At 44.6% G+C, this 13593-nt stretch overlaps 1 protein-coding gene across 1 annotated transcript in view; it reads left to right on the forward strand.

Moving 5' to 3' along the window:
* PIGH (phosphatidylinositol glycan anchor biosynthesis class H) overlaps positions 1-10672 on the forward strand; it is a 434798-nt gene extending 424126 nt beyond the window's left edge. Inside the window, exon 5 of the mRNA XM_044074170.1 lies at positions 9813-10672. Coding sequence (XP_043930105.1) covers positions 9813-9830 — 18 coding nt within the window. The 3' untranslated portion in view covers positions 9831-10672. The remainder of the gene's footprint in view (positions 1-9812) is intronic.
* The last annotated feature ends 2921 nt before the right edge of the window (positions 10673-13593 follow it).

A 13593-nucleotide genomic window follows, 5' to 3' on the forward strand; every position in this document is an offset into this window, starting at 1 on the left:
GTAAATAGAAGGGAGTGGTATAGCATGGTGAGTTGTAGATAGGTGAGAAGTGCATGTGTGAGAAGAGGGAGGTACAAGTAAGAATAATAGTTCAAGGTTGAAGGTAGAGAGGTGTGAGGGAGTGTGGGGGTGGGGATGAGGTTTACTGAGTAGAGAGTAAAGTGGAAAAGATGGTGGATTAGGAGGAGGATAGAGAGGAGAGGGATAGGAGGGGCTGAAAAGTTGGGTGGGGTTTAGATGGGGTGTGGTGACAAAGGGTTGAGAATAAAGGAAAGTATGTCATGGTGGGTGGGAATGGGGATAGGGTATGGGAGCAGAGAGAGCCCGAGCGTATCGAGAGCGAACGGAGCGGGGCTAGCCCCTTCTTCAGCCAAGGGCTCTTACAAAAACAATGTACAGGTAGGCAAGGGCTTGGTCCAGGGGCTGATAGTGTGCCTCCAAGGTCTGCACTATTCAGCAGTTGCAGGGTAAGGGATCTGCCACTGCAAAACCAAGTTACATGAAGTACAATACACCCAAGCACAGAAATATGACTCAATAGGGCTTATAGAGAATAAATGAGTCTAGTAATAACATGGGGGGAAGCACTCTCGCCCTTTAGAACCTCAGTTGTTCCGGTGCTGAGCACGCCAGTACAGGTTAGATGAAGTAAAGATCTGGTTGCGTTTAGCTTACAGATATTATTTAAAAATAACCTACACTTTTATTAAGTAGGGAAGTCACTCTCTTGTTCAGGTGCCAAGGGGTCCGCAGTTCAGTTCTTATCTGTGGGATGACTGAAGCAGAATCAAAGGTCCCGTAGCTGCAAATGCGGGTATTTAAAACAGAGAGATGGACTAGAGTGAAAACTTTTATTAAGTAGGGAAATCACTCTCTTGTTCAGGTGCAGAGGGGTCTGCAGTTCAATTCTTATCTGTGGGATGACTGAAGCAGAATCAAAATCAAGTGATTAAATTGTCCTTGTCTTAACAATACCATCCCACCCACTGTATGCCTTAGTTTGTGTGTAGCTCTGTTGTTTTGTAAGATGTCAGGCTTTATAAGCTTATAACTATTTGGCTTTCAAGAAGTGTGGAAGCCTGACTGCCATTACTCGATGTTCACAGTTTTCTGTTTCATATATATACATGTACTTAAGAAACAAATTGCCAACTCGGAGAAAATTTTATTTGCCATTTGAAAAAGTCGTATACTGTATAATCACAATCACAAAAAGAGCTGTACTGTTTTAATTGCTAAACTGTCTTGAATCTTTTCCAAACAGGATGAAAGCAACTACAGTATACTATTTTTTGGTGGCAAATAAGTTCACAAGATTATTCATAGTGTGGCTTAAAATATTTTGTCAGAACCATACCTCTTGTCTGTTTTATTCAGACAAGTTGGGTGAAGCTAACCATTCTGACTAGATAGATGTAATGGGATCCTATCTCGCCTACATTCATAACTGATGGGTTCGGAGCCGATCCCTTGGCTCCGACTCGGCCACTATATAGTAGAACAAAGTCTCTAATTGGCTGGGCTACCCCTTATCCCAGAATGCACCACGCCTGCTTCCCCGATCTCGTTTGCCGCTTTTCAAGCTAGACGTGGTCTCGACTTGGCTGGAGCTAAGTAGTTTTTTGGTTACTTTTTGGTCTTTTGACCTAGGGGTTTTCTTCATAAATTTAACAAACAGCTGTTTTAACAGCTTTACGTGTGTGTGTGTGTAAACTTTTTTGGTGTGATTGGTATTTTTTTCTATTTACCGGGCAAGGCCCGTTTAAGTTAGAGGGCCCTTGCCCTTATTTGTGTGTGGGTGTGCTAAATTTGTCTTACTGTACGTTCTGTTTTATCGGGCTAAGCCCGTTTAAGTTAGAGGGCTTCTGCCCATTTTGGGTGCTGTATCTCGGGCCAGTCCCGTTTGAGTCAAAGGGCTCGTGCCCTACTGAAGGTTGTTTCTTTCGTTGTGGTAAAACTGTGGTGTGACAGGATGTCGAAAGAGCAGAAGTCTGGTTTTAAAAAGTGCACCAAGTGTAACTACAAAATGTCTATTACCGATAGCCATGCTGTTTGTGTATATTGTTTAGGACTGAAACATTTACAGGAAACATGTAGTGTTTGTCATGCTTTTTCCTCTAGGGTCCTTCAAGAACGTAAAAATAAGTTGATACTTAAGGGTCTTATTATAAGCCCTCTTTTGAGGAAGCTTTGGCTTCTCCTTCCTCTCCAGCTTCTAAAAAGAAAAGGTTGTCGGCTCCGACCAGTCCGTCGGAACCGACTTCCAAGAAGCATAGGTCGACCTCTTCTTCCTCGGCTCCAATGGCTTCGGAGCCTCGGGTGGAAGGGTCTGCCTCGATATCTCTTTCCTCGGCTCCATTGGTGTCGGAGCCGCAGGTTGGGGGATCGAGAGGCGAATCATCTGCTTCAGCTCTGTTGGTCTCGGAGCCGTTGAAGGTGTGCAGCTCAGACTCTCCCCCCTCGGCCCCGAAGTCCCCTTCGGCGCCGATACTTATACATACGGTTCCGGATCCGGTGCCGATAGTGTTGGAGCCATTTCGGAGCCGGTCCCCTGGTCTTTCGGAGCCGAGAGAGAAGTCGTCTCGGCCCCCATCTATTTCCTCTAAATCCTCCAGGTTGTCTGACTCAGATTTTGACAGAGTTATCCAGTGGCTTTTCCAGTCCCCGGTTTTTGAAAAAATGGTCTCGGCTCCAACCCACTCGGCTCTGGAGCCGATCCCCACTTCGACACATCCGATTCCTCCTCCAACTTCCTCGGAGCCGTTGGAGTCGGTGATGGTAGAGCAGAGCAGAGTCGTCCAGTCGGAACCGAGACTCCCTCGGAGCCTCTCTGTTCCGACCATCATTCCTACCCTGTCCTCGGCGTCAGGGTTCGGTACCAGGACTTCCTCGGTCGGGGCCGAGGGGAACACTTTGGAACTGGTAGCTTTGGTGCCTAGTCTTCCCCTCGGAGCGTCGGCCACAGGGATTCCCGGTACCGTCGTGGTCTCTCAGCCGGTATCCTCTGTAGAGTCTGGAGGTCCTGCTTTTGAGGCCATGAGGAGTGTGCTGGCCATGTCCTTGCCGGCTCAGCAAGTCTCTACCTCACCGTCCCTAGACTTGGGAACTGGTGCTTCTGGTGTGCTTCATTCCCACGATAGCGGGGCCCCAGGACCTGAGGATACCCTCTCGGGGGGGGGTTCCCTTCTCCCGGGAGGTCCTTCTGAATCCGCTTCGCATGAACCTCCAAGGAAGAAATTGTGCAAGAGGAAGCACATTGACTCCCAGGATGAGTCTATCACATCAGATACTGACCTCGATGATGCGGAGGGGTCCCCAAAATCGTCCTCGGATGACGTCTCCTTCTCAGATATCCTCGAGATCCTGAGACAGAGAGGTGATTGGCAGTCCAAAACCCCTTCCGCAGAGGAGTCAGTCTTCCTCAAGGCTTTTGGGGCCCAGCCCTCCGCCTCCTGGGTGTCTCCACCCTTCGATGAATTGCTAGATTTAGTTTCTCGAAGGGTGTGGGAACACCCTGATTCTGTGGAACCGGTGCCCGCCAGGCCTAACAAGTTCCTCTCAGCCCCTCCTCAAAAGGAATTTTTGACCAAAGGAGTTGCAGTAGATGCGATGGTGGTGGCATCTGCCACTCAGCAGGAAGTGGCAGAGGCTTCAACGTCTATTCACCCTCCTAATAAGGATTCCAGGAGCATGGATAGGTACGGGAAGCGTACCCTTTCTTCAGCGGCCTTTACCCTGTGGTCGCTGAATTACCTTTGTCATTTCACCAGGCTCCAAAGGGACCTCCTCAAAGAGTTAGGAGAGTCTCTTACGGGTAACCTTCCTGAGGCGTTAGCCCAAACTGTTGGCGCCCAGATGACTACCCTATCTTCGATAGTCAACTCGTCCATGAGGCTCATCTCATATGTGGCCGAAGGGGCGAGTAGAGCAGCGGGAACAGGCGTGGCTCTTAGAAGACACGCCTGGTTACGCTTGTGTCCCTTTGCGGAGGCTTTTAAGTCTTTCTTCACCGACGCCCCTTTGGATGGGTCCTCCCTGTTTGGACCCAAGGTGAAGGACACACTGGCTCGGTGTGAGCAGGAGGGCAAGACCTTGACTGCCGTGGGTGCCTGTTTTTCTGCTCCTTCTACACCTTACCCCAAGGCCCAGAGAGGAGGGAAAATGTGGTTCAGGAAATCTCAAAGGTCTTTCCCTACTCCACCGAGTGATCCCCCCTCTACAGGCAGGGGGGGGGATTCAGGAAGATGCCGCCCCAGAGGTGGCAGAGGCGGCAGAGGCCCCCGTAACTCTGGAGACCGCGATTCCTTTTGTGGTCCATCCTATGCTCCCCGTCCCTGAGACGTGGCCCAACTGCGCATCTCCGGAGCCAGTCGGGGGTCGTTTTGCGGAACATCCACAGGCTTGGGAATCTATCACCAAGGATCAGTGGGTGCTCCGAACCATAACCGGAGGCTATCTCATCCCTTTCACCAAGATCCCCCCTCTTCCTATCAGGAAAATCCCGGATGTGCCACCCAGTCAGCGGGATCAAGCAGCGGTCGAGGTTTCAAAGCTGCAAAGAAAAGGAGTCATCCAGCCTGTCCCCGCCGACCAGATCGGATCAGGAACTTACTCAAGACTATTTTTGGTGCCAAAAAAGGCAGGGGACTTAAGGCCCATTTTGGACCTCAGCTCATTGAATCGCTTTGTAAAAAAATCCAAATTCCAAATGGTCACCCTTCAGTCCATTCTCCCGTTATTGGAGAAGGATGTCTGGATGTGCTCCATAGATCTCAAGGACGCTTACTATCACATTCTGATAAGTCAAGAGTCCAGGAGTCATTTACGCTTCCGCCTGGGAACCAGTCATTTCCAGTTCCGAGCACTGCCCTTTGGTCTCACCACAGCCCCCAGGGTGTTCACCAAGTGTCTGGCAGTGGTGACAGCTCACTTGAGAAGTCTAGGATTCCAAGTGTTTCCCTATCTAGACGACTGGCTCCTTACTGCCACCTCCAAGCATCTATTAGTTCGGGCGCTTATGACCACAGTCAGTTTGGGTCATTCACTAGGAATCACGTTCAATTGGGGAAAATCTGTGCTGCAGCCGTCTCAGCGTATTACATTTATAGGCGCAGAGTTAGACACAAGAAGAATGCGGGCATTCTTGCCTGTAGAAAGGAATCAGGTCCTGCAGTCTCAGGTTCAAACCCTGTTACCCAGATCACGAGTTCAGGCCAGACTGATTCTGCAGTTATTGGGCACGATGGCCTCGACTATTCTACTAGTCCCCTTAGCCAGGCTGCACATGCGGGTTCTGCAATGGCTACTGTCGGTTCAATGGTCCTTTCAGGAACTTCCCCTGAACCATTTGGTCCAGATTACCGAAATTTGCCGTCGGGACCTGCGTTGGTGGCTGCTTCGGTCCAACCTGGACCAGGGGCGACCCTTTGCCCTTCAGCCTCGCGTCACCACGGTGACCATGGAATCCTCCCAGACAGGGTGGAGGGGTCATTATCTGGACAGGTCTGTCCAAGACACGTGGCAGGCTCACGAAACGCACTTACATATCAATATCCTGGAAATGAGAGCGGTGCTACTGGTGTTGCAAGCACTTCATCATGCTCTTCCACGGGGTACTATTGCGATCCTATCCGACAACATGTCGGTAGTCTGGTACATAAACAAGCAAGGCGGAACCAGGTCCTACCCTCTTTGCCGAGAGGCCATGAGAGTGTGGCATTGGGTGATTTCTACCCAGCGTTTCCTAGTGGCAACGCACATTCCGGGGAAATCCAATGTGATTGCAGACAGGCTGAGCAGAACTCTCCTGTTACCCCACGAGTGGTCCCTCAACGACAGGGTGGCTGCAAACATCTTCGCCAAGTGGGGCCTCCCTTGTTGCGACTTGTTCGCCAGTCCTCACAATGCGAAATGCAGGGACTTCTTCACTCTGACTCCCTCTCAGGGGCAGATTCCCAGGGACGCTCTAGCTCACAGTTGGCCCCCCGGTCTACTTTACACCTTCCCTCCAGTTCCCCTTCTCCCGAAGGTGATACAGAAGGAGATTTATCTAGGGAGCGACAGGATTTTGATCGCTCCACACTGGCCTCGTCAGGTTTGGTTCCCCTTCCTTCTGAGGTATGCGGTGGAGGGCCCATGGTTTCTGGACCTAGTGCCCGACCTGTTGACTCATCAGTTGGGACAGTCTCACCCATCCCTCTGATCCTTGAGGTTGGCCGCTTGGTTACTCCACTTCCAACCTTAGAGATAACTCTTTTTCTCCAGACGTCATCCACATTTTGTCCTCTTCTCACAAACCTTCCACTATTAAACTGTATTCCAGCAAGTGGAAGAGGTTTGCTCTTTGGGCCCAGCAATGATCCCATTACCGCCCCAGTACCTCAGGTTTTAGAATTCCTGGCTTCTTTGTTTTATTTGGGCTCTTCAGTTTCCACAATTAATGTCCAACTGGCGGCTATCTCCAATTTTCATGTCTCCCTTGAGCCTTCCTTAATGGCAAACAGGCTTTGCAAATCTTTCCTTAAAGGAGCGTGGCTCCTTCGGCCCCCAATAGCCCATCCTGTGCCCCCTTGGGATCTGAATATAGTTCTAGCTTCTTTAACTGCCCGTCCCTTTGAACCAGCAGCTACTTGTGATTTAAAATTTCTATCTTGGAAAACCGCTTTTTTGGTGGCAATAACTCTGCCAAGCGGGTCTCAGAGCTTCAGGCTCTCTGTTCTAATCCTCCTTATTTGACTTTTCACAAAGACAGAGTGTCTCTCAAGTTAAATCCCTCTTTCTTGCCCAAGGTAGCATCCCCCTTATGCATTCAACAATCCTTGGAGCTCCCTGTGTTTTTTCCCAAATTCTCCAATAGCACAGAATATATTTTCCATCAGTTGGATGTTCACAGACAACTGCGTTTTTATTTAAGTAGGACCAATCAGACACGAAAGTCAGATCAGCTGTTTGTGTCCTTTGCAGAAAATAGGTTAGTCAACCGGTGGCTAAAACCACCATAGCCAAATGGATTAAAGATTGCATCTCCTTCATCTATTCACAGTCCGGCAAAGAGCTACCATTCCCAGTCAAGGCTCATTCTACCAGGGCAATGGCTACTTCTGTAGCATTTCACTCCAAATTATCGATAGATGATATCTGTGCAGCTGCTACCTGGACTTCTCCGCACACCTTTATTTCTCATTACAAGATAGATGTGGCTTCTCGAGGTAGAGCTTCCTTTGGTTCCACAGTTCTCAGGAGTGTTTTCCAATGAGCCACCCGGGATTTAGGTGCTAGGAATGCTGTCCCATCAGTTATGAATGTAGGCGAGATAGGATCCCATTACATCTTTTAGTTATGTACTTACCATAACTTCGGATGTATGGGATCCATCTCGCCTACATTCATACGTACCCGCCCTCCTTCCCCCTTCCCATTGGACTTAGAGGAAATGTTGCTACTTACTGAGTTTTTCTCTTGAAGGACTTTAGTTTGTTACAGTTGTTGGTATGTTTCTGTGCCTGGATGTTGGTATATAAAAGCGAACAAACAAGATCTGGGGAAGCAGGCGTGGTGCATTCTGGGATAAGGGGTAGCCCAGCCAATTAGAGACTTCATTCTACTATATAGTGGCCGAGTCGGAGCCGAGGGATCGGCTCCAAACTCATCAGTTATGAATGTAGGCGAGATGGATCCCATACATCCGAAGTTATGGTAAGTACATAACTAAAAGTTATTTGTAGTGGCTTCAGCTTTTATCTGTTGTAAACACTGCATTTTTTTTCCATAAAGCATTACAGCTTTGCCTCATTTCTCTCTCCTGCCACAGCCATTATAGTGGGGTTAGCCTTTTGTTTGAAACATTTCCTAAGTGTAGGTTTGTAAACTGTTGTGTGTTCTTTCAGCACTATATATTTTGTTCTTTTACCATTGTTGATACGTTCATGTATTATATTATTTAACCCCCCCCCCCCCAAGAAATGCTACTTCCATATTTACTGCCATAGCTGGAACGAAGGAGGATTGGTCTATTACAAGTGCTCACTGAAGTCCCATATGGATTTTCATGATAGTTCTCTCTGACTTGATGTTTTTGGGAGTGTTTACGCTTCTTTCTGTTCTTTTTTATAGTAACTCATGAGTGACCTGATTGCATGAGTTATGTCCACAGACACAATACTAAGATGTTTCTCTTCACTTCTAATAGAAAATACTTTGCAGTATTAACTACAGTCTGAAAGAGCTGTGTAACCCGTTCAGCACTGTGAAGACAGGAAGGCTTCTGTAACTTACTGTTATGGTGAATCGCAGAGCTGTACTTCCTTAGGGTGAGAGAGTGAGAGATGGGCTGTTACTGCTGCATTTGTTACATCTTCCCCCACCCTATACTGAGGTCTTCATTTTGTTATTTCAGACATACAAATGTATAAATCATTACTAAGATTGTAAGACTGATCAAATACTTTTTTATTTGAAGAACCAAAGTTAGTGTGAGGCAACGTACTTTTTATTGGGGAGTTCACCATCCCAGTTTGCATTCCTGAAGTAGAAATACATACTTCTATAAAACAAAAACAAAAGCAGGCTAAGTACTGACAGCTATGAAAAAGTTAAAGAATTGATATCCTTCACTGCTGTGTGATCCTTTCAGAGGTCTGCTGATGTGCTGAGCACTTCATATAGCTGTACTGTACATTTTTGACACTCATTCTTTTAAAACTAACGAGTATCCCTGATATTTATCAAATCTGAGTGGTCTTTTTGTTCCTGAACTGTTTAATCGTAAGTGTCTGACAGAACTCAGTTTAATTCACATTTGAGAGTCAGTTGTGTCAGTAATGGGTCTCTGTATGTCATAAAGGCTGGGTATGAAGGTTTTTTCCAGCTTCTTTTCAACTGGATGAAAGATGGCTTTTTCTTTTTGTTACTAAGTTTTATTGTGTATTATTGCATTATAATGTGTTTGTCCATTGTTTGCATGTCTTAATATTGCATAAATGTTTGCAGGCTGTAGGTATCTGGATCTTTCTGCATTATGAGAGTGCAGGGTGTCCCCTTTTCTCTGTGTTGGTGTGGTCTTGGAGGTAGTATAATTAGAAACTAGGGATGTTGAGGCAGAACCCACTCATAAGTGGGGTGATGCAAGAGGCACAGCTCTCCAAAATTGTATCGGACTGTAAATAAAGGCAGGCCTGCAAAATAGTTGTGGTATTTTTTTGTATTTTTCCCCAAAGCCACTTTTTATTCAGATACATAGTTTGTTCATATTTATACTCAGGTTAGTTAGTTTCACAGCAAAATGGCCAAGAAGATTTTTTTAGTTTTAATCAGATTTAGTAGGCAATTTTCTTTACGCTTGTTAAGAGATGGGCTATGCAGTGATGCGATGATGGTGTCAACATCTGCTTAATTTTCTTGTGTAATGAGTGCTATGTTGTCTGTTACATCTTTGGTAGAAACATCTGGACAATTAATGCATTTCCTTACCTCCCCAGGTAATGCCTGTTGCCACATAGTCCTTCCTTTTCTGTTAACCTCTCTTTTCTTAAATCAGATCATTGGCATTGCACAAATAAGTCAGATTTGTATTCCAGCAATCCTGCCTGCAGTCTTAACAGTTTTATACAGTAGAGACGCATGGACCTTTAATGTTATGAGAAATGTAAAACCATTGGAGTAGTTTAACAGTAAACCTCTCAGTATAAAATTATTTTATGGATATTGTGCTGCATATGGAGTTGTGGATTTTTATGCCAAATTTATAAATGCTTTCTGTCTGATGAAATACAGTAAGAAAATTAATGACTTTTACATCTGAATACTTTTTTCAGGAAGGATGCTCAAGTTGATGGCACATGGGAATTGATCATGGATTTCCTGATTTATCACTTCTGGCATAATCTTCTGAGCCCAGGAAGTGCTACAGCCATTAAGAGAGTCGCAGCACATTGTTGTGCTCTTCAGCATATACAAAGACATTACGCTAATTACATTTGTTAAAATACATAATTGTTACCCACCTTTTCTGTTGCTACACACATTTTTGTGGACTGTCTTTGTTGGAGTGAAACTTTGAATAGTGTGGCTTTTTGGATCACATAACGGAGGTGTCTACAAAGTTATACATTGTCATGTACTTATGTGACTTAACTATGGCATTCTTTAATCGTTTTTTGATTTGTTGAGTTGCATAATTTGAATTGCATTTGTACTGCATTAAATCCACTATCAGAGAAGTTACTAAAACATCCTGGTGTTGTGCAGCCTTATACAACCAAGGTCCTTCCTGGAAACACTATAAGATATACTGTAGTGTTTTGCAGATGCTAACAGTGGTAGCAGTTAAGGGCTCTTTATTTCTGTTCTTATTAATGTATACAGATATTTAGGATCTACACTCATCCTCTGATGGGATACTGTTTATAATTCTGAGATCAGATATTTAACTTGTACTTTTTCGGCTGTAGTCTTTTTGATCAGAGCACATTATTGAAATCAGAGAAGCAGATCAAATGTACAGTTTCAGGAATCTGTTACAACACTGTACTTTAAAGATATTGTATAGATATTGTAGAGGACTCATTCTTTTTTTTTTTTGTTGTTTGTGGTTATAACAAGTCATTTTCAGTATTGCCTGTTTGACCTGTTTCTTTTAATTAGTAATAAGTAAAGAGTATTTGTTTTACCTGTATCATTGCATTTTATTAATTCTTATTTGCAGTTCTTTTTAAGTGTTTGCTCACTCTCCTACACCAGATTCATCAGTACTTCTGTCTTATCGATTATGACACTGATCCCTTCGTTGGTGGAGTGCCAAATCACAAATAGAAATCCCCACCCTTCCCTCCTGTAATGGTTGAGCTAAAAAAAGCAACTCTTTACATCCTTTTCATTCAGATCCTCCACTACCTGAACTACTAATCATAGTCAGATAACCTAGATTATTTGCATTTCTTTTTTTATTTTTACATAGCTATGGCTTCAGTCATACCTGAAGAACCTAATGAACTACTAACGTATTTTAATTCTTGCATGTAGACTCGCACAGACTTTCCGCAGTCCCTTCAGTCTTATATGCCCTGTTAGACACTTTTACAGGAGCTTCTCAGGCTCCTGACTCTCAATCTCTGGCTCCTAAGATGCCAGACAGATAAAGTACGTGAGGATCATAAATACTTATATAAAAGTCCTTCATGTGATCCTGCTATTGTTTCTATGTCCACAGATGAGCCATCCAAATTTCTCTTCACTTTCAAGGTTCTGCCTTCTGAAGAGGATAGCCATGCCATGGAAAGAGAGAGATGGGGGGAAAAGTATATACATCTGCTACTTTAGCTTTTAGGGTCATTAATTATCAAACCCACATGACTAGAAATGTCTCAGCTCGGTGCTGAGGGTTGATTGATATGTCTGATTCGGATAGAAAGTTTTCTGCTCTCTCTCTTTTCCAAGTTTTGATTCTCAAGTAGCTCATCATTCCATTAAATGTTGCTATGATGTCATCCATACTACCTCTGGAGCAGCTGCATCTGGTTCTGTTATGAGGAGATATTCTTGGTTGCACCTGCAGTCATTACCCGAGTGCATTAAGGCCAAGCTTTTAGATTCTGGCTTAGACAACCATAATAATTTTGGCACTGCTGCTACAGAATCATTTAAAATCCTGCAGGATAAGGGCAAGGTTATGCAGGACCTCAAGCAAATTTTTGTTTCTCTTGTACCTACGTTCCAGAGGAACTATCTTTCAAAATCTTCTTTTCAACGTAGGCAGCCTAGAGAATCTGCTAGAAGTAAGAGGGTTTCTAAGTGGATTTTTTCAGAAAAACCCACTCAGTGTTCTAGATGCCAAAACCTTCTTTTCCTGATAAATCTGCTACTGTCTGACATCAATCCTTCCCTCCCACCTTCTTGGCCAAATGACTCTGTCCCTTAGGCTACCCTTTCCTTCCTTATGTGGCAACAGACAACTACAGATGTTTGGATTCTCTCCATCATTCATAATGGTCATTTTATGACTTGGAAGTCCCTTCCTCCATTTTCTGGTCTCCATTAGCCTCCTCCTTGCCAACTTCCTCATTTTTCTCCGGTCCTGTGAACCATATAACCTGTTCTCCTGTCTCAACAGGGAACAGATTTTTTTTCCAGAATGTTTATGGTTCCCATAAAGCAGGGATCTTAGAGGCCTATTATAGACCTGTTTTATCTCAAGACCTTTGTCAAGGTTCCTTCTTTCAGGATGTTGTCTCTTCAGACCCTTTTTCCTCTCTTACTTACCCAGGCTTTTCTAATTTCCCTGTATTTGAAGAATGCTTATCTCCATAGTCCTTATTCACCCTCTTTTCAGGAAATGTTTACATGTCTTTTTTTTCCTCTCATTATCAGATGTTCTTCGTGTTTCACTGTTGCAGTCATCACATTTGGGTAATCTGCTGGCAGGTTGCCCTCAGACGGCCTGATTATCAAAGTCTTGGGTCCTGCTTCGGTTGCTGTCTCCTCTTCTATGATGTCAGGTCAGTTCTGTGCCTTTTGGTCCTTCTACAGTTTTAACTTACCAAATGTCTGGCCTATGTGTTGGCATTCTGCAGACTCCAGGGAATTCAAATATTCCCTTATCTGGATGACCACCTGATTCAACCCTGCTCTCAGCAGCTTCTGCGTCAGAATCTCTATTTCACTATTATTTTCCTGAACAGTGTGTGATTCACTCTTCATCTCAAAGTCCATGTTAACTCCCTTTTAGGACTAAGTATCTAATGGCAGAAGGGCTGTATACTGAAAGGCGTAATAATGTGGCGAGACTGTTGCACTGGGGATTGGAGTGGCTGAAAAACATTGGAAACATGAGCCACAAAGCATCATAGAAAATTATGAAGTTTACATCACATGGCATCATCCATTACCAACAATTCAAAAGATAGATGCTAGAAAACCAGATAGTGTAGTCCAAGAAAAGAAGACGAGAATAGCATTGATCATTGAAATCGCCACACCCAATGACTACAGTGTCCTGCATACAGAAAAACACAAAGTTATAAAATATCAGGATCTGCAAACAGAAATGGGAGCAATGTGGAAGAAGGATACCCAGATAGTTCTGATAGTAGTAGGAGCAATGGGTCTTATAAAAAAAAGAGTCTGCAATCATATTTAGATACGCTACCAGTGCATGTAACTCCGTACGAACTGCAGGAGGAGTCATTACTGGGCATGTTGCAGGTGCTGCGAAGAGCACTTTTGGCTGACATCAAAGAGTGTAACAATACTAATTTCATGAACTTTAATCGTACTTTGACTTTGGAATGGGGTCCATTACTATCATGGTATTAGAAATCCAAAATACTTGGAGAAATTAAAAAGGGAGAGACCAAGTGTTTTTGGGTTTCAGGATTCAGACCATTCCAATATTAGCTTCCCTTCTGCTCCCAAGGTCCTGTCTTTGACTACGCACTTCCAGTCTCCTCTTCCTTTTCTTCCTGTAAGGGAATTTCTCTGAACCTTGGTATTCATGGCATCCACAGTTACTTTGGTTACTTTTGCCAAACTCCACATGAGGAAATTTCAGTGGTATCTCAAGACCATCTGGTTCCAGCAGTGCCACCCTCAGGAGTTCAC

This window comes from Protopterus annectens, chromosome 6.part0 (assembly GCF_019279795.1).
Source record: "Protopterus annectens isolate FY-2018-M chromosome 6.part0, PAN1.0, whole genome shotgun sequence".
Taxonomy (NCBI): Eukaryota; Metazoa; Chordata; order Ceratodontiformes; family Protopteridae; genus Protopterus; species Protopterus annectens.